The following is a 22366-nucleotide window of genomic DNA, read 5'->3' as shown; positions in this document are numbered from 1 at the left end:
CATCATCATCATAACGATCCATGGGTCCATTGGTGTCCACGGTACATTTCAGAATTCGTTTAAACTTTCCGATGTCTTGTGCCAACATGCTCAAGTAGTGCCACATCTTTCTGGCACCAACCTCTTTCGTAGTACCGTATAGTGTGTTCTTACATTCCATGTCCCGACTGCGATCTCCTCATTCGCCATTCCCAGCCTCTTTGTTGTTTAAAAATGTGGCTGCTTTGTTTCTTGATGGTGTCGTCGCTACTGCAGCTGCTGCTGCTGCTTAGAGCCAAGAGGGGGGAAATAATGAAACCAACATTACGTTCAGCTGAACAGGCACAGTGGGAGACTCGAGTTCCCCGCTCAACGTTCACGCGCGGTGTTTCGTCCCATTTCGTTCACGTCGCCGCCATCCGTTCCACACAACAAAATTCACAACACACCGCCTTGTTGATAGTAGTCGAGCGGCAACGTGACGTTCACGAGTGACAGCCCCTGGTTAGTCCATGTCGCCAGGCCAAATGCTCGGCACCAATTTCAGGATGCCAGATTTTACGTTGTCCGCTGGGCCGAGTAGCCCTTGAACAAAAGCTTTTTGTTGCCGCAAAGGGCTTCACTGGGGAAATACATTTCCGATTCGGATTCTGTACACGGCTAACGCAAGTGGACTATGTGATAACATAGTCTATTGCCGATGTAAAAATTATGGTACAACTCATGTTTTGCCATCTCTGGTGGTATCAATAAGTAAACGAAACTAAAAACTATTTTTATTTTACCAGGTAAGGTCCACTGAGCGAGAAAGATATTTTTCAGAAGCAACCTGGCCACAAATGATAGTTCAACAAAGTGGCTTATCAAGTGGTAATTTATAAACACGTTGTTTATAAATGTGGAGAAAAATCTACACGACCACGGGGAGAGAGAGACACGCAAACTCCAAATATACAACAGGCCTCAGGGTCGGAATCGAAGCCACGCCCTCCTGCATACCTGGCGAGGGAGTTAACATCTCGCCATGTGGTCTGGATGTATTTGGTCCGGATTCACCGGGGTGAACGGATTCATACTGAATTTCGATTTAAAGCTTTCGTGACTGCTGGGATTCATCTTCTTGGTTCTTTCGGTAAAGTCAAGTAGAATGGAAATAATAAAATAAAAAAAATAAAACACAAGATTCATACTGCTTGGCAGGCAGGTCGGAGATTCAAGACACTTGCACCATTGTTTCAAGTGCCGCACCGGGAGATTGAACCGGCCGACAATCTGGCATGCGCCTGACACCCCACTGTTGGTACAATTGCCTTCCCGCGTCGAGTTGCTTACGATGTGATTCACGTTGTGTTGCCTATTGTGCGTCAAACAATTAACAACAATTAACGATCATTACACTTGGTTCCAAATAGCACACGTAATTTCCCCGTGGGAGTCGGGATATTCCTGTGAACGGAGATGTAAAAACTCAGCAGGAGCATTGGATTTTAATTAAAAACAAACTCACGTGCTTTGACTACACAAGATGCTTTTGCGTTTTCTTTTGCTTTTTTTTTTAATATGTCGTAGAACAAAGGTTAGTTAAAAAATATATAATACCACCGGCAAACATGATGAAAGGCTCACACACTGATATACACATATATATTTTAGAATATTTTCAGTTCTTTAACGTTTTTTCCTTTTTTAATTTCACAAACGGAGCAGAAAAAAAAATATATATACTTTCAGTATTCCCAAAACACAGCTGTTACAATGTCAGAACTTTAATATGTTTGCTCATTCGTGATGCTCAACAATTGAGGTTGTACAACCGGTATTACTTGACCAGACCACGTCTTTGCTGATGAGGCCCAATGAACATGAAACCTGATCCAAAGCCGTGAACACTGAATAAATGAACTGGAACTGATTATATAGGGTGGCCCAAAATTCAGGACATACACGGGGTAATCATATTTATTTTCATGCTGGCATTAAAACATTTCAGTTGTGTATTCTTTAAGTTCACATTTCATCTGCGACTATTGTTCATATTGATGCATCCTTCGTCCTTTTCTGATGACATTTAAAAATGAAAAAGAACATTTGACTGAATCGAGACGAAAAATAACTGACGATATAACAAATAATGTTCAAATCTTGCAGGTGTAATCTGGGAAAAGGTCCCGAATTAATTTCAATAGAGAATGCAGGCATGCATCAATGTTCATGGAAGTCAGTTTAACCATTTATTAAGATAAATTAAATACCCCGATGTGCATTGTTAAAATAAATATAATCACCCTATGCATCCAAACTTTTGGGCCAGCCTGTATATTTCTTTCCCTCACATCACATTCAGTCATTTATACAAACCTCCGTTTTCTACCTTCAATGTTAATTTACAAAACGTTGTCAAATTTGAATATTTTTATGCCTCAAGTAATGCTCGTCTGTTCGTTTACTTAAAGTCTGATTCATTCCTATTGAACAGGGACAAATACAAACATCTGCAATGCATTTCAACCTACTAGCTTGCTGAATAAATAATAAAAAACTGAGAGCTATCTACCGAACACTGCCGAAGTAGTTGGTAGCAAAATGGAACCTGCACCCACCGATGCGACCTTCTGGTGCGAGTCCACGCCCGAAAGGTACAACAGCTCTTGGTATGTACATGTGCTGATCTTCTCGCGTGCCGCCGTATGTGGCCAATCGATCGCGTGGTGCGGGGGAAAAGACAACAAACTGAACACACGCAGGAAAAAAAGTTACCGCCTACCAGGATGCATCTCGTCTCGAGTCGACGTCTTCAACGGGGTTACAAATTTGTCCAAGTTTATAGGTCCTCTCTTTGAGGCAGCAGCTCTCCCCGAGAAATCTGGAAGTCTCCCCCAGGACATCAAGAATAGTTTTTTAGTGTCAGTCGCGCAATAATAATAGTAATACTACACCACTCGAGGCAATGCGTTCACAAGTAGTCCTCTGTTCCTGTGCCATTTCGAGACGTTATTCTTTAAACGTTACGACCCGGTTTTGTTGTCGTCGTCGTCATCATCATCTGGGATCCGTCGAGGTCGAGTACAATGATCATCCATGGACCGCGATGATGGTCGGTGTTCGTGGCTACGCAGGTGGCTCATGAGGCCAATCCGGGAACCTCCAAGTTGGCGGATGACACTCTGTCTGGAGTGAGCGAGAGAGGCCTCTGCTCCTGGGAAACGGCGGCCGCCTCGCGAAGTCAGAACGCGCGGCGCGCTCACACGGTGCTCTCCATGACCCACTCCGAGCTCAGGCACAGCGATCGGCGCGCAGCCATCTTCGCCCCGTCGGCGTTGCGCGGCAGCGTGCCCCCGCCCGTCAGGTCGCCGGGGTCGCTCTTGCGCTTCCGGCCGCGCGCCTCGAACGACTGGCTCCGCTTGGCGCGTCCGCGCGGGAACTCCCCCGCCGCCGGCAGCACCGCGACGGCGCCGGCTAGCGGTGCCGCCGACTGCAGGCCGAGCAGCCGCGCCAGACGCTGCCCGGCGTGAGACGACGCCGACGACGCTGACGAAGCGGCCACGCCGGTGGAGTAGGACGCCGCGCCCAGCAGTGGCGCCCGCTCCGAGCCCGGCACGAGGCTCGACTGGCGCGAGTCGACGGTGCTGCGGTCGCCGTCGTCGCTCGCCGACACCGGGCGCGCGCCGCCGAGGGGCGGCGGCGACGCCGGGGAGAAGAAGGCGTTGGCGAGCAGGCGGTCGATCTCGGAGCGGACGCCGCAGTCGCAGGTCGCGCCGGCCGTCGCGATCGAGCCGGAGCGCGACGCCGCCGCAGCCGCCGCCGTCGTCCCGTTCCCGGCCTGCCCCGCGCCGCTCAGCGAGACGCTGTCGGGCGTCACCGACGACCTCCCGTCGCTCGACCCCAGCGAGCCGCGGCTGCTCACGCTCGACGCGGAGCACGTGCGGGTGCCGCCGAAGAAGTCGGCGGACTCGTACGCCGGCGCCTCCTCCGCGTGCCGGTGCCGGCGGTCGTGCCGGAGTGGCCGGCGATCGTAGGAGGCGGTCGGCGATGCCGGCGCGGCGCCGCCACCCCCGTTGGGGAACCGCGCCATCCCGCCGTTGTTCTTGGCCACGTCGCGCGAGCGGCCGCCCGGCTCGCGGCAGCAGCAGCAGCAGCTGTCCCGCGCTTCCAGCGCGGACGGGCACCACCGCCCGCAGCCGTCGGCGCGCGCCGCCCGGCCCAGCGCGCCGCGGTTGCGCGCCACGTAGACGCCGATGAACGCGAGCAGCGAGGCGACGATGAGCGCCGCGATGACGAGCACGACGGTGCCGCCCGCGTGCGCCCCCGTCAGCGCCCCCGAGCAGTCGGCGTCGTCGGCGCCGGAGCGGACGGGCGCCGGCGTGGAGAAGCGCACGCAGCCCAGGGCCCGCGTGGAGGCCGAGGGCGCGCCGGCTCGTGCGCACAGCGCCAGCACGCACAGGTCGTAGTCCGAGCCGCCCACCAGCTGCGACACGCGGAAGCGCTTGCTCGTGGCCGGGATCATCCTGGAGGGAGGGAGGGACCCAAAGATACAGAGGGCTTCAGTGAACTTTGTCGTGAACAATGCGAAACTGGCGATATCATCATCATCATCACGATCCATGGGCATTGGTTTCCACTTTCCTCTGTCTTGTGCCAATATGCTCAAGTAGTGGCCACATCTTGCTGGCACCAATCTCTTACGATGTCGCCATCAAGGCATTCTCTGTGAGGTCTCCCTCTCTTTCCGGTTCCTTCCATTTTTCCGAACAACAACAACAACGACCCTTCTACGTGACTTTACCGAAAGAACCGAGAAGAACAACAACACTTTCAATTTACTGGCAATCTATGGGGGCTACAAATTATGCGATTGAAGGAAATGGCTTATCCAGCCACTGTCGCATCTTCAAGGTCCTGGTTTCTGTCAGTATTTGGCTGGAATGTCACGATGCTAAGTTGAAGGTGGGGGACGGGTGGGTGGGGAGGTGGGTTCCATTAATTTTGACGCGTTGGGCTACAGAGGGTGACCTCCGTGTGTGATGTGAGTGACGGAGGGCATTTAGAAATGGGGTTTTTGAGCGTGGGTTTGTTGTTGTTGTTGTCTGTGAACACAGCGGTAACACAATGGTATTCATGTTACACTGGAAAAAGGTGTAAATGTTACATTTCTTGTTAAACACCAAAAAAAAACGACATGATGACCAAAAATAACGAGGGAAGGGAGACGACAGAGACGAGGGCGCAAAGCTGTCGGCGCCGTGCGGCTTGCTCCGACGTTCTCGCGCTCGCGTCTGCGCTCTTCGCAAAGGTGATTTGGCAGCAAAGGTTGAAAGTGTTTCCACGTTACGTACGTACGCCGATCGTCTATCGCACCGCACGCCGTGCTAATCGCAGCCGCGGTGCCTCCTGTTGGATGAGGGAGGTCGCGTACAGACGATCCGTCATGAACCGAACTCTCCCGCAAAGTTGCGTTGTTGCCGTTCGGGATTTGCCTTTTAGCGCGCGGGGCGGGCGAGCAAATGCCGTCAAAGGATATTGCCCAAACTTTGGAGACGCAAACTGAAGCGAACACTTTTATTTTTTTTGCCTCGACAGCAACCCCGATGGCTTCCGTACTGGCAATGAAATCCGTCTGAGAAATGCTCGGGGAAGCATAATGGAATCGTATGTATGCATGTTTGAACTTCTTTCCAATTATACGTGCTAATTGGAGGTGCCGGGATAAGGACGACAAACTAAACACATTTAAAGCTTTCGTGACTGCAGGGATTCATCTTCTTGGTTTTTTCGGTAAAGTCACGTAGAACGGAAGTAATAAAATAAAAAAATAAAAACATAATAAAATAAAAAATTATAAGTAATAAAATAATAATAAAAAGAAACATAATACATTTTTTTTTATTTTATTATGTTTTATTTTTATTATTTTATTACTTCCCTTCTACGTGCCTTTATCGAAAGAACCAAGAAGAAGAAACTAAACATACGCAAAAAATGTATGCATGTGGCGCGATTTTTCTAACTTGTATACTTAGAATGTTTAGCAACATCATGGGACCTCCTTTGCCAGTTCGAAAATATGAGAATAGTTTTTTCCCCTTTTATCTGGCAACAAAACTGGTGTTAAGTTGTTAAAACACCAAAATGAAACCTCTTTACAAGGAATCATGTCTGCATTAACCACAATGCTTATGGTCAAAATGCAAACAAAAAACATACTCTGATTCCTTGTGAAAGGTTTCAGATTGGTGTTTTAACAACTTAACACCCGTTTTGTTGCCAGATAAAAGAGGAAAAACGTATTCTCATGTTTATCAACGATTAATATAGTGGGAGTGTGGAGCGGTGGTACACTGGTTAGCACACACTGCCAGTATAAACCCGAGTTCGATTCCCAGCCATGGCGAACACGAGTGGCGATTGATATCTGGACCAGTGCTGAGCGCCCCCGCTCACCAACCAACATTGACCAGCACGGTGAGGTATGGTCAAACAACATCCGTGACTCACAGGGCGTGCAGACGGTTTAATCCAGCAGTGCATTGACGAGGGGATAATATAATAATTGTTTTATTACCCTTCTATCTGGCAACAAAACTGACACCTTTTTACGAGGAGTCATGTTTGCATAGACCACAATACCTGCAGTCATAATGCAAACAAAAAACATAACTCTGATAATGTGTGCACTGTCCTTGAAGTTGATTGGTCCACACCCGAGACAGCTTTCCTTAGAGCCTAGTCTCACATGGGTTGGACCAGATGACGCCCAAAGGCGCACAACTCAAAGACAATGCACCATCAGAGCATGAGAGCTCGGGGTAAGCATTTACAACCATTGGTACCTCATTTGCCAGTACAAAATATGATAATTGTTTTTTTTTTTAAAAGGTGTCAGTTTTGTTGCCAGATAAAAGGGTAAAAAACCAATTATCATATTTTTTACTGGCAAAGGAGGTACCAATGGTGAGGGGATAATAGTTACTCCCAGAAACACTAAATTCACCCTACTCATTGTTCCTTGAAGCGGCCATCGCATTCACCTTACGTCCATGTCTACCCTGCGAGTGCACCGCATCCGGGAGGGTGTCCGCCGGGGAGATGGAGCGATGCGATCGGTTCGTGTGCTCCAGGTGGCGGGCGGATCGTTGCGTCGCAGGATGACGGGCGGTAGCGGCGGTATCGTCCGGCACTGTTTTTTTACAAGGTGGGCTTGTCGCACCGTAAGTCATTCGCTGCGCGCACTTAATCTCTTTTCACTTTAACCCTCGGACGTGGGGGAAGTGTAACATTGTAAATGATAAATGGAGTCATAAGCATGGAGGTAACCGCGCAAAGTGGTTACAACCGCAGCACACTTTGAATCCACGCAAGCTGTCGGTGTGCATGTTTGTACACGTGTTTTTTTTGCGGGTGTTAATTTAAATATGTGGGTATAGGGATATTTTGTGTATATGAATTCGAATTTCGTGTATTTCTTATTAGAAAAAAAATCACACGGCACTTTCGAAAAGTGTTCAAATTTACCGAAAAGATAAAACTGCTTCAACCCAAACCATTTGTCCATGTGAAGATGGCTGAAACGCCGGTCACATGACACGGGTCATGATAATGCTGTCCCGTAAAACTGACCTCTCACATTTTGTGTAAGAGTGCTTTTCATTCCGTGGAAGTTATAACAGTATAAAACGTGAACCTATAAAACATCGGGTGGGATGAATTATGGGATCGGTAAGCTGTGTTTTGGATTGTACCATATTTTCAAATTACATTTTATACATTGATGTATACAACTACAGTTAAGCCGGTGTGGCTGTGTGGCTCAGTGGTAAAGTATTGAGCTCAATTTGGAAAGTTGCCAGTTACAATCCTGGGCCAGGGGTCTGACTCAGCCCATCATGCATCTGGGGTCAATAAAATATGTACCACTTTGTAGAAACATCCACAGTTGTTGCCACATGGTCTCAAACATATCATAAGAAAGTGTGATATAAGTGTTATTTCCTAATTGCTTATGCCTCAAAAGTCTCAGAAAATGGCTATTATTCCCCACAAACTTTGCTTTTGTGACCAGGACAGTGATATTGTGAAATTTACCTATTTTTAATGAGAAAACGTGGTGTGCATTTGTGTCATTCCTTCACGTAAAGTCCTCATCACAAAAGCAAAGTTTGCGGGGAATAATGGCCATTTTCTATACTTTTTAGTCATAAGCAATTATAAAATAACACTTACTACCCTGGCACAAAAATCGTGTTACATAGTGTAATTCGAAATCTCAACGGTATATCGCATGGCCAGAAATAAAGAATGTTGTTTTTCATTCCATCGTTTATATTTTCGAGCTTTTTGGAAAACGGGAGCGTCGGCCTTAGACGGTGCAACGGCAACGTTAATAACACTGGTCAACACACTTTTTCTGGCATAAGGTATTCCAACGGGTTTAAGGTAATTTTGGGGCGCCGATTCCAAATCTGGCATCAGTTTTTGTTTATCACATCAGGTTTTTGAGATATCAAATATTGCATTTTCAATAAAAACTGCAGAAGAAAAATATTAAATAAATGCGAATATCTACATAAAATGATATTATAAACACACTATCCTAAAAATACAGCACCATATTTTAACACTAAAGCAGTCACTGACTCGCAACAACTTGCAATCATAAGTGACAGAGTTAATTTCGGGTAAAATCAATGAAAATGGGGTATGCCGATAGCATAAAAATGAGATGTGAATAGAGCAAATCTGAGATCACATTTGGAATCAGCACCCTGAAATTAGTCTAAAACAGCTGCAAAAGTCCAGGCCAGAAAAAAATAGTTTTTTTTGTTGACCAGTGTTATAATTGAACACTTTTCGGTATTCACGTCATTGTCGTCGCAAACAAGGCTACTGCGAAGCTGCAGTGCTTCGTAGACGAGTAGAGTCTGCCAGGAGGGGGATCAATATTGATCAATATGGATGCGCGGCTTCACGCAATTATGCCGCGCGCACCAACACAAAATAATAGCGCGAGCGGGAATACAAGCGACAAAAAGTAATATTTGAAAAAACTTTTTCAAAAATACGCTTTAATGAAATTGACCGTGCTATTAATGGAAGAACTCCCACGACTCCAGGAAGTGGCTCCGAAGCTTGCCATAACGTAAGGGGCCGTGGTCAATTACAGCCAACGTCAGTTTACCGTGGACAATTAGACCCAAGCCGAAACATAACATATAAAAAAAAATTGTTTAAAAAAAAATATATTTTTTTAATGATAGAATATAGTATTGTCATCAGTATCACATAAGTATACCACGTTTGCAGTCGATACCACATTGGGAAGCGGGTTACAATTTAGTTACAAGATTGGAGGATACATCAACAACGACAACAACGACAACAACAGACAGAGTGAGTTAAATAAAAGCGTGTGAATAAGGGCCCTAGGCGGCCCAGCGTATCTGCCTCATACTTATTCATATTCTTAGGTTTTTTTCGGTAAAGTCTAAAAAATTCAAATTAATAAAAGTAAAATAAGATAGCTGTATCAAGTGTATCAAGTGATACAGCTATCGTGCTGTGACGGTTTCACCTGAAGACGGAAGCTTGTGTTGGTTCCGAAACGTCGTGATTTTTATTTTATTTATATTTTACTTTCATTAATTTAAATTTTTTACCTACGTGACTTTACCGAAAAAACCTAAGAATATGAATCCTTGCAGTCACGAAAGCTTCAAATCCTGCCTCGTACTTCGCTCGGAGGTCGACGATCGAAGCGGACGACCGCGACCCTTCAAAGGAATAGCGTCATCCCCGCATGGCCCCCCCCCCGTATCAACCAAATCACTCGTGACGCCGGTGTACGGCAGCCAAGAGCAGTTCACGCGAACGCTGTCGCGAGAGGTCACACACGTGCGTTTGGCGTGGCGTTCCTTCAGCGGCGTGAAGAACAAATGAATGAATACATCTTCTTGGTTCTTTCGGTAAAGTCACGCAGAAGAGAAATAATAAAGTAATAAAAATAAAACATAATAAAATAATTCTCACGACGTTTCGGCCACAACGCAAGCAGCCGTCCTCAGGTGAAGAACAGGTCTGTCGGGAAGACAGACGGCTGCTTGCGTTGTGGTCGAAACGTCGTGAGAATAATTTTATTATGTTTTATTTTTATTATTTTATTATTTCCCTTCTACGTAACTTTACCGAAAGAACCAAGAAGATGAATCCCTGCAGCCACGTAAGCTTTAAATCGAAAAGAATGAATACATCTCTACCCTAACCCTAATTTAGTTTGTTAAATTACCCCCCCCCCCCATCACCGGATATTTGACGTGCCACCGTGTGCATCTAGGGCGAACGGACACGCACTATTAACCAGGGCGACCGCTGGGCTCGCACCGCGGAAACCTCTGCAGCACACCGAGTAATCAAAAGACTCTCCTCCGTTGCCACGCACACTCTTTGCTGCTGCTCGCGGTCAGGCGTTTCTATTCCCGGAGGGAAACCTCCCGACGTGTTCGTCAATGGACACTGCGTTGAAAGGGGGCAAATGTAAAAATATAGAAATTAATAGGCGACGTTTCGGTCAACTGCTCTTCTCGGCAGAGAGTCTGGAAGCGTTCACGGTCACGTTTTTTTTGTTTCGAGCCGTCCTTGAACGCGTCGCCATTATTTACTCGTGAGCTTTCCGCGCCCGAGTTGTGCTGGCATGAAGGAGAGCGGCGAAGCGTGCGACGCGATCCGTCCCGTGCGTCACCGCAGCCTACGCCGCGAAACGGTTAAACACGGCATCGTAACGTGCAAGCAACTCGCCGACGTTCAGACGAAGATATGTAGGGGGCGAATGTAGTGGTCGGTGCACCGCACTCACAGTCCACAGGGCGCCGGAGGTTCGGGTCTATCTCCCGGCACGGCAGTCGAAAGAATGGGGCAGCGCGTTTCTTAAATCCACCTCCACACCTGCCCCCCCCTCTCCTCTTCCCGCTGCCTGTGCCCACCCAGCAGTCAAAACGGGGTGACACCACAGCAAGGCCGTAGCCATGGAGTCAACATTGGGGGGGGGGCAAATCTTCCCCCCCCCCCCCCCAGAAAAAAATAATTTAATTTGAAGACTAAATTCCTGCCATTTCGTGGCTAAAATATTAAAAAATTCACTAACACATGGGATGAACTTTTTATTTATTTTATACAATAATGTCTAATAGTGTATTGTATTACATTGCTCTGTTTTTTCTTTTTTGCCTTTTCCTGTTTCATTGTATGTAATGGCAGAGATTAGCGATTAATAAAGTACAACCATAACCACAATAACATGAACAGAAATCTATGCAATGATTCATATGTAGACAAGTCCAGATATTGTGGAAAAGTTGAGCAAATTGTTCTTTTTATTTACGTAGCATAGCAATTATTATTATTATAAAAAAATATATTTTAGAGCAACATATTGGGGGGGGGGGGGACATTTTGAGCATATTTGAATACTGGGGGGGGATGAGTCCCCTCCAATATATATTATAATTACGGCCTTGCACCACACTACGTTGATCATGTGCATTGGGGGCAAAGTGTGGGTACTGCCACCTCCTCCAAAGACCTCTGGCCATGCAATGGCCACTCAACTCGCGGCATCGGCTCCCCAGAGCTCCCTCTAGCGGGGAGGCCCTTCCGCCTGGCAGCGGTGTGAGTGAGCAGTTGCAGGGCTGCGCCTTTGTCTTCACCTCGGACAGCGTGCAGGGCGGTCGAGAAAAGGGTGGATTCAAGTTTTTCAAGACACTCGCCACAGCCAGTCATCACGAGAGTTTCAGTGTCCACGGACGCGTCGTCATTCGACAAATGCCTCGCGATGTGGTGAAGCCGAGTCATCTGTGGACGTTGAGAGACGCGTTCACGTGCCGTAAATTGTGAACATTAATGCCCTTCGTGTGTCGTGGCCCAATTCCCACATTGAACATTAGCCGCGAGAAAAAATGTATTTGCGTAAAACTTTTGGGACACTTGCGCCGAAATTAAATGAGCGAGCAGCCGGGCACATCCAGGAACAAGACAAAGATCCCCTGTATAGCCTTTAACAGACTGTTGGGGCAAGTGCTGTTATAGAGCACCTATAAAGGCCGGAACGGCACACGAGGGGTGGGTGGACAGCGCCACGCCCGGCCGCCTTTGTCTCCCTCGTGGCAATGTTGACACATCGCACTCATCTGAGGCCGAGTCGATCTAAGGGAGGCAGAGGACCGGTTCAGATAATCGTCACCGGTGTTGGCCGTGAGCGGGAATCGAACTCGGGTCGCCGGGTTCGGAGCGCAACGCGCTAACAGCGACGCGAATGCTCCCCGCACACACACGGGCACACATAGTCACGCACGCCGACACGAAGACGCAATTAAAACTGGACAGCTTAGGCACAGAGCTTTCATATAACGTGGATCAATACGGATGGGAACAAGGTCGCGCAAAAGGCCGTGTGGTCAGCAGTTTGAAAATTGCAATCCGCCCGCGAGAAAATTATTCCGTACATAACGCAAGAATAACCCTAAGCAGCGGGCCCCCCAACGGTCTCTGCGTCGCGCGCAAGACTGATGGGAAGAGCGCTGCCCTCCACTCTGAGGACTAGAGGTCACCTCGAAGGGATCTCAGCGCCAGCTCCGTGATATCCGCTTCTGCGGGCCCTTCTCGGGCAAGAAGGCTCGCCGCTTCCTCTGCGAGGCATCCGAATGGACGATTCATCTCGCTGCCGCGTAAAAGTGTGATGCCGAAAAAAATCGAATCTGTTTCAAACGCTCACGGTAGGCGAACCCGATTTGTGCGTGTGTGAGAATCAGCTGCGATGGATGGCGACCAGTACCTGAACCGGTCCGGAGCCCCCATTGTCTTCATTGACACAAAATGGTGAAATATGGTCGAACAACCCCCATGCCCTGCACAGCTGGGGGGCGGGAGGCCTTCATATGGCAGTGGATTAACAAAGGGTCTGTCAGTAATAAAACAATCATAAAAAAATAAATATACAGCCTCTTCCAGCCTTGGACATCACCGCCCACAGCGTTCTACGCAATCGAAGATCCACGCAGGGGGGGGCACACAAATCACCCCCTTGTGGTTGAAAAACGCAGGGCCAGGGCAATGCCTTCGGTGAGCATAAATTCCCACAAAGGGGGCAAAGCATCGTGGGGGTTACCGTGCCGGTTGGCCGCGTCCTCCTTCACGCAACTACCGCTCAGCTCGGCTCGGCTCGGGCCCCCTTGGAATGCGTGCCGCGGGGCGTCACTGCGGCATGTCCGAGATCGGGGGACGTTGCCCCCCCCCCCCCCCGCGTAGCCTGGCGCAGCGGGGTGACGCTTTTGTTGTGCACGTTAAATAGCGAAAGTCGCGCAAATTGCTCAAAACTGGGAAAGCCACGCAGCGACGTGGCCCCCTCCCCTCCTGTCCAGACATAACGCCCCCCCACCTTGCAGGTCGGCGGCGCTTGCGTTCACCTCGTGGCCTCGCGTTGACAGCCGCCAGTCGGGCGGACCCCTATCGCGGGACACCTCGAGTTTTACAACGCGGCGAGGGGGGGGGCAAGGCGCGGTACGGACATCGAGTGCCGACGTCGACGCAACAGTTCAAACGGCAGCCGTCCCCCGTAACGGGGTAAGCTGCGTTATTTGATCCCACCGCGTGCGAACGCCCGCTCTGTGATTTGCGCCACGCAGCGAAAACGAAAGCGTCGCCGAGTCTGCAGGCGCACACGCGTGTCGCATTCAATTGGTTATTTTAATTTGCCGTCAACTTTTTTCAAGAATATCTGAATGCGCAAAAACACTCAAGCGTTGACCGACGCTTGCCGAGGGCGATGTGTAAATGTTTTAGAGTCCGGAGGCACAGCTGGAGGGGAGACGGCGTGCGATGCCCATGCCAGAGACTGGAGGCCCTCCCCCCACCGCTGAGATTCGAGAGTTTGAATTTAACGCAACACTCCTTGTCCGTTTACGCACGCGTGCAATCGTCACTCTGTGTCGGTGCAATGTTTATGGAACTTGTGATTCTACTCCGATCAGTCTATGAATAAAGAATGGTTAATTATAGATTTGAAGTTTTCGTGACTGCAAGGATCCATACTCTTTGGTTCTTTCGGTAAAATCACGTAGGTGAAAAAAAAGTGTAAACAACAAAATTAAATCACGACGTTTCGGGAGTAACACAAGCGTCCTTCATCATGAATGATTGTGCACTATTTTCGATTACCGATGTGACACAGTTGCTGTTTTGGCTCCGATGACTATTTCAATTCCGGTAAGTTGATTTCATTTTTTTTTGCTTTTTGTAAAACGCTCAACTATTTTTTTATTTTACTAGGTAAGGCCCACTGAGGTATACGGCTCTTTTTCAGAAGCGACCTGGCCACAAATGATAGCACAACGAAATGGCACATCGTGTGGAATTTTATAGCAGCCAAATACTCGAAGCGCACGCTTCTAAATGCGGCGGGGAAAACCGGAGGACCCGGAGAAAAATCCACGCCACCACAGGGAGAGAGACACGCAAACTCCAAATATACAGCAGCCGTCAGGGTTGCGATTGAACCCACGACCTCCTGTATACCACGCGAGGTAGTTAACATCCCCTAGCCACCGTGATGATGATGAGAGAGACACGCAAACTCCAAATATACAGCAGCCGTCAGGGTTGCGATTGAACCCACGACCTCCTGTATACCACGCGAGGAAGTTAACATCCCCTAGCCACCGTGATGATGATGAGAGACGTAAACTCCAAATATACAGCAGCCGTCAGGGTTGCGATTGAACCCACGACCTCCTGTATACCACGCGAGGTAGTTAACATCCCCTAGCCACCGTGATGATGATGAGAGAGACACGCAAACTCCAAATATACAGCAGCCGTCAGGGTTGCGATTGAACCCACGACCTCCTGTATACCACGCGAGGTAGTTAACATCTCCTAGCCACCGTGATGATGATGAGAGAGAGACGTAAACTGCAAATATACAGCAGCCGTCAGGGTCGGGATTGAACCCACGACCTCCTGTATACCACGCGAGGTAGTTAACATCTCGCCGCCGCGGCGTCATTTTGGAGAGTGAGGTCACTGTTGCAATTGAAACTCATTCTGGTCTCTTGAATGCAATATAAACTCAAACGTTTGAACTTTGAATCTTAGTAGCCACCCGTGGTTTAACCAGGCTCTCTCTGCTGCCATCCATCCTTCCTTACCCCTCTCTCTCTCTCTTCCTCCCATTCCTTTCCTGCGTTTCCCCCCAACCCTGCTCGCTGGGTCACAGTTGTGGATCGCTACGACCGCGTGCGTGCACATCGGTCGTTTGTGTTTTCTCTTCTTTACTTTTATCGTTGCTGGAAATGATCGCGGATTAGTAAAAAGAAAACAACCAGGCTTTCAAATCTCAATTGACCACCGGCCTTTGGCCTGATCTCAAAGAGAAAGTAACGCAGCGCGCCGATTGAGCGGCTAATATCAGTTCGTGCGCAGCTTGCGATGCGTGCGCCCAGATGCGAGCGTAGCAGCGGCCAATCAGACCTTCAATTCACACTTGTCGAAGAAAATCGTACAATTTGCTGTGGCAGCCACGAGAGGAGCCACCGTTCATTGCGACGAACAATATATCATCCATAATATAGTTTTTTTTGGGTTAGATCGAGTAAAAAATATAAATGTGTCGTTAAACCCACGACCACTCGACACAGTCAATTTGTAAGGTTTGTCACGTTCACAGAACGTGCCAATTCGTTACTAGTTACAGCACACCGGTGTGTTGGAGAGCAAATCCACAACATTTACAATCCGACTACGACGTTTCCCCAATGATTGCAACTAGATTCATCAGCTTCATCATGGATGATGATATTGGTTGCGAAAGCCTACGCGGTAGATTTTTTATTTTTTTATCGAATCACGGTCTCTCATGGTGACGATGTAGGCAACCATCCCTTCCAGCAAAACGTGGTCGTGCCCAAGCCCACTCACTCTTCTTCACATCCGAACGCTGTGCTTTCGACGAGCGCGTTCGCTCTTCTCGGCATCCACCGGCGTAATCCCAAGCACGCATCCCCTTCTCCGTGTCTCTCTGCTTATAGTGCAAACGCCCCCTTCTTCATCATCCCCTTCCCACTCCGAGACGCCTGCAAGTTGCAGGGTGGGTCGTCCGATTCACCGCTGAATGTCGGAACGTGGAGAGGCGTAGTAGCGGCGCTGTTTTTTTAAAAAAACATTGTTACTCATCGCAGATAACTGCAGCGACGCGACCGCCACTCCACGGTAGCTGACGCCAAACTGTGCCACACGCCCTCCCGCATGGCCTTGTGGGAGCCTCGGTACGTCTTCAGGTAGGAAGGACGTACCGAGGAAGTTCTTTTACTTCAGTTTTTCGAAAACGTACGCGGTGTACGTCGTCCGAATTGTAAAGGGTTAAGTCGACGGGCGGACAAAAGTACCTGCAGATGAAACGCAAAAAAAAAACCTTGGCTTGACGAGGAATTTAATGTCATGGGCTTGAGCTTATTATTGCACAGCAACCCACAATTCGGCCAGATTCCGCGTGTTCGCGCGGGCGTAATACGGCAAATTACCGCCTGAAGGTTACAGCAGTTAAAGGAGATTGTGATATAATTTCTGACAAGCTGGGTTTGCGTTCCGGGGGATTATTGCACAATAGGTGTGTAACGCTTTGTAACCCTGCGGCAGAGAAGGTCGCGGCCGTTTCGAGGGAGATTCGCGATAAACCTCCACCCCCACCCCCGCCAACCCCTCGGATTGTTCCGGGCACGATAAAGACCGGCCACGCGTCAAGATGTTCAGAGTCTGTCATTTGATTAATTGCAGCGTTAAACCAAGATGGATGCCGCGCAGTCCGCGCACAGTTCGCAAGATGCCAGAGGCACGTTGGGCAATGTCTATCGATGTATTGATTTATTTTGTGTATATATACTTTTTTCCCTTCACTCGTTGCTTACGGTGCTTGTCCAATACGCCACCGGGCAAGAGTCCGCACGCACCACATCGATCCGATCATCCAATCCCTCGACTGGATCTCAATACAATCCCGGTTAAAGTTCAAGATCAACCACACTGCATTCAAGATCCTGCATGGACTCTGCCTAGCGCATCTCACTACACGCACTCTCCTACCTCTTCTCTCTCCCTCTACTCCCCTCCATGCGCTCTCCTACCTCTCCCCTCTCACCTCACTCTACTCCCCTCCACATACTCTCCTACCTCTCCCCTCTCATCTCACTCCACTCCCCTCCACGCACTCTCCTACCTCTCCCCTCCCATCTTCCTCTTCTCCCCTCCACGCACTCTCCTGCCTCTCCCCTCTCATCTCACTCTACTCCCCTCCACGCACTCTCCTGCCTCTCCCCTCTCATCCCACTCTACTCCCCTCCACACACTCTCCTGCCTCTCCCCTCTCATCTCACTCTACTCCCCTCCACGCACTCTCCTGCCTCTCCCCTCTCATCTCACTCTACTCCCCTCCACGCGTTCTCCTACATCTCCCCTGTCATCTCACTCTACTCCCCTCCACGCACTCTCCTACCTCTCCCCTCTCAACTCACTCTATTCCCCTCCACGCGCTTTCCTAGCTGTCCCCGCTCATCTCACTCTAATCCCCTTCACGCACTCTCCTACCTCTCCCCTCTCATCCCACTCTACTCCCCTCCACGCACTCTCCTGCCTCTCCCCTCTCATCTCACTCTACTCCCCTCCACGCACTCTCCTGCCTCTCCCCTCTCATCTCACTCTACTCCCCTCCACGCGTTCTCCTACATCTCCCCTGTCATCTCACTCTACTCCCCTCCACGCACTCTCCTACCTCTCCCCTCTCAACTCACTCTATTCCCCTCCACGCGCTTTCCTAGCTGTCCCCGCTCATCTCACTCTAATCCCCTTCACGCACTCTCCTACCTCTCCCCTCTCATCTCACTCTAATCCCCTCCACGCACTCTCCTGCCTCTCCCCTCTCATATCACTCTACTCCCCTCCACGCACTCTCCTGCCTCTCCCCTCTCATCTCACTCTACTCCCCTCCACGCGCTCTCCTACCTCTCCCCTCTCATCTCACTCCACTCCCCTCCACGCACTCTCCTACCTCTCCGCTCTCATCTCACTCCACTCCCCTCCACGCACTCTCCTACCTCTCCCCTCGTATCTCACTCTACTCCCCTCCACGCACTCTCCTAGCTGTCCTCTCTCATATCACTCTCAACTCCCCTCCAGACAGCATTTCAGTATTTTAAGTGGAGTCGATGACAACCTGTGGAATGTTTTCATCGATGTGCTATGAAGGAGGGCAATTGCCTGAAATGTCGCCTATTTTATATCCTCATGCAGAGGGCGTCTCGGCGCCTCGCCCCCACTGATGTCCTCCCCCCCCCTCACCCAATGTGTGTAGATACTACTGAGTCAATAGTATCTAACTGTATTAGATGCCTACACAGACTACATCCAATAGTCGGTAGTTACTACTGACTCGGTAGATAGTACAGAGTAAGTAGTATCTAACTCGATTAGATATTTCTGAGTCAGTAACATATATGCCTACACACCCTACATACACTCGTCAGTAGTTACTACTCACTCAGTAGATACTACTATTGACTCAATAAATACTAGTGAGTCAGTAGATACCACGGACTCTATTGTACAATAGTCAGTAGTTACTACTGACGCTTGTATGCCTACAAAATACATTCATTTTTTAGTGTGGGGGGAGGAGTTATTTTTTTTGGGGGTGCGACAATTTTTGGAACCCTGTTGGATCATCCATTAAGCTCCACATCTGGTGGTGGGGTGGGGGAGGGTCCACTTTCTATAGCTTTTTGATTCAGGCCTACTAAAAGGCTCTCATCATTTAGATCGACGGACAAACGGAGACACAAGGAACGCCGGGCTTTTATCATTGAGATTTCCCTTCTTCGGAGAATGTTTTGAGTTGTTTTTGTGCGTGTGTAATTTTGCTCAAGTCTTAAGGTCCGTGGAAATCTTGAAGCGATCAAACTCTGCCTAAATTGACCCTGGATCCCGTTAGAATTTAGACAGAATTTATTTTGAGTGAAATCACTAAATAATTGGTCAATGCTGATTGATTCTAGATTTGAAGCTTTCGTGACTGCAAGGATTCATATTCTTAGGTTTTTTCGGTAAAGTCACGTAGGTAAAAAATTAAAATTAATAAAAGTAAAATAAAAATAAAATAAAAATCACGACGTTTCGGAGGCAACACAAGCTTCCGTCTCCAGGTGGAACCGTCACAGCACGATAGTGATACAGCTATCGTGCTGTGACGGTTCCACCTGTGATAGCTGTATCACACAGCACGATAGCTGTATCACTTGATACAGCTATCGTGCTGTGACGGTTCCACCTGAAGACGGAAGCTTGTGTTGCCTCCGAAACGTCGTGATTTTTATTTTATTTTTTATTTTACTTTTATTATTTTTTATTTTAATTTTTTACCTACGTGACTTTACCGAAAACACCTAAGAAAAATGCTGATTGAGTTGAAAGCAATAATACAAAATAATTATAACTCGAGCACATGACCTGTCAGTGCGACGTGCATTGAGAAGCGCCTTGGTAAGGAATTCTCCAAGTGGCTGCGCCGTTGACGCTGCTCAACGTGGTGAAGATTTAGTCTCCCAGGAGGGGGCACATCCAGATGCGATTAGCAACTGCTTGATGCAACACTTACGGAAACAGTTCTCGCGTTTTAAGGAGCAGAGAAAAGGGATAAATATACGCACACCAAAGCCAATGATTATAACCGCGAAGAAGCGAGTAAGGTCTACCAGGGCAGGACATGTTGCCAAAAGTGATGGTGTCTGATGGGCAATAATAGTAACAGTACGCCAATCAATCAATGCAACGCATCCTCGGGCGGTTATGGGTTCGATCCCGACCCTGATGCCTGTTGTATATTTGGGGTTTGCGTGTCTCTCTCTCACTCTCCCCGTGGTCACGTGGAATTTTCTCCGGGTTCTCCGATTTTTGCCTCCACATTTAGAATCAACGTCACGTGTTTAAAGAGAGTATTTGGCTGCTATAAATTTCCACGTGACAAGCCACTTCATTGAGTGACGATTTGTGGCCAGGGTCGCTTCTGAAAAAGAGCCGCATAGCTCAGTGGACCTCACCTGGTAAAATAAAATTAAATATTTTCGTTCATAGTTTGAAGTCCACATAGGAGACGGAGCGATGAAATCCTCTCGGGTGCAGGTGCCAGGTGGATTTGTTTCATCGTGATTTGTTGGCGACGGGCCAGCGATAGGCCTTCACCCCGCAATGGATTGATCATGGATGATGATGATGACTATATGTATAGTATACACACTCTATAATCGACTGACTGTGCTGGTATCCCCCGATAGAAGAAGCTACGAAGGTAAAGGCCTCATGCAGCGAAGAGGGAGGACCTCAACGTAACACCCCCAGCAGCCGAACGCGTGAATGCAACGATGTTCGCCTACAGGTGTCGTGCACTAAAACGACTTGCGGCATTTTCCCAACAGCGACAGCTTTGAGCTATTCAATTGCGGCTCTTGCCGAGGTGAGCGACCCGTTAATTGGGTGTTTTAATACTCGCACATGTTTCAGAGTGAACCGGGTTGCACGCGTGCACGAGCGACGGGGGGGAGGGGGGGGATAAAGCACGCGCGTGGAGAGAGGATGACGTCATGCTGCTAAGGTCATAAGGTCGCCCGCCACCTTACCCCACTCGCAAGCCGAAAAAAAACACCCGGACACGTAAATCTCAGCCAGCCTCCCGCGTCCGTCGCGAGAACGGTGCAGTCGACCGCGACGAAGTGCGGGCACGATACCGCCACCAGATCTCGACGCGAAAAAAATAATCAATGCCTGCTGCGACACACGCACTCACACACACCACCACCACCCTCCCCCAAACGCAGATGCCGATTCCTGGAGCGTGGTCGGTTAAAGTCGGTCAAAACACGGGCAGGTGGGAACTCGAGTTGGTGAAGGCCGCGAAAAGAAAGTCAGTTTGGAATAAATATTGACTTAATGCTTTCGTGACTGCGGGAATTCATATTCTTTGGGTCTTTTGGTAAAGCCACGTAGATAGAAAAAAAAATCAAAATGAGAACAATATCACGAGTTTGGAATCTCTGTCAGGTCTGAAATATCAGCGGCGAGTCATTTGTGAATCAGTCATGCCCCCCCCCCTCCCCCATTCACTAAACAGCACTGACCAGCGTGGTGAAGTATGGTCAAATAACCCCCCTCACCCATGACCATGCCGTGGGAAGTCTTCTCAGACACATCGCTACAAAGCAAGACCATGATGGGCTATGATCGAGACCTGTGATGGAATGGCGGCTAAAGCAGAGAGCGGATCCGAGACCACGACCGCCCGAGAGATGGAGCGATGGGCTCATGGATTGTGGATCAGTGGAGAACCCGCGAGGGGTGGCAATGGTGTGGGGGAAGCCTCCATCCGGCAGTAGATAGCTCACGGCCGACACGGGTGGCACAATTATTCTCCATGTTAACTACTTACACGTGAAGTGCACGTGATAAAAGTGTTCAATTCCGCGTGCGGCGAATTAATGTAATAAATATAAACACTCCGGGAGGCTTCAATTTGATGGCTGGGAACCAAAAAAAATAACCCGTAAAAACAAACTTTTTCACTATAAATCCTTTATATGCGTGGTATCGGGGCGGCTAGAGTCCTCTCGTCCTCTTGCTTGAGATGGCTGCTACCTATGGGTCAGATGATTGTGTGCCAGTATTAACCAATTGGTAAATAAATATTTAAAAAAAAAATCCCTAAACAGTGTAAAATTTTAGAAAAAAAATTTCACGAAAATTAATTGTCACGCACAACGAGTCTGTGTGCAAAATGTCAGCTCGATTGGATCACGGGAAGTGTGTTAAAAAACGACCGAAAGATTTGCACGGTCCTAAGCAAGCAAGCAAGCGAACTTAATATAAAGGATTTAAAAACGATAACTTTATCCATCAACCTATGGGGCTGCCTTAAAAAAAAATCTCCCAGCCGCATTTGTTTCAACGAAAGCGTCCCCTTCTTCCGGCTCGCGTTGCGGGCTGCGACGCGGGCGAGCGCAGAGAGGCTCGCTGTTCGAGCCCCCAGCGGCCGCCCTGGTTAATGCTGCGCACGTATCTGTTAAGCACGGGTACATCCCCCCGCTAGCTTTTTACAGCGGAATGCTAACACCCCCGCCCCGCCACCCCCCGTGACATCGTTCGATAAATAGTCGGCCACGTGCGCCGGCGTCGACGTCCAAAGTTGGTAAATATTCAGCAAGTTACTAAAGTTAGAAAAACCACGGAGCAACATTGGCCCCCACTGCGCCCAATCGCCCCCCGGCTACTGGCAGGCGAATGCCCACGTCCACCTCTTGTGCTGTGCAGGGAA

General features: G+C 48.8%; 1 protein-coding gene across 1 annotated transcript in view; it reads right to left on the bottom strand.

Annotated features, from left to right (window-relative positions):
• Nucleotides 1-3220: 3220 nt before the first annotated feature.
• The window catches only part of LOC144734624 (leucine-rich repeat and fibronectin type-III domain-containing protein 4-like), a 51175-nt gene continuing 32029 nt past the window's right edge, over nucleotides 3221-22366 (bottom strand). The window contains exon 2 of the mRNA XM_078616893.1: nucleotides 3221-4484. Within this exon, the coding sequence (XP_078473019.1) occupies nucleotides 3221-4484 (1264 nt within the window). The remainder of the gene's footprint in view (nucleotides 4485-22366) is intronic.

This window comes from Lampetra planeri, chromosome 52 (assembly GCF_965212315.1).
Source record: "Lampetra planeri chromosome 52, kcLamPlan1.2.h2, whole genome shotgun sequence".
Classification (NCBI taxonomy): Eukaryota; Metazoa; Chordata; class Hyperoartia; order Petromyzontiformes; family Petromyzontidae; genus Lampetra; species Lampetra planeri.
The sequence above is the reverse complement of the archived record's forward strand: the minus strand, read 5'-3'. Positions and strand labels throughout refer to the sequence as shown.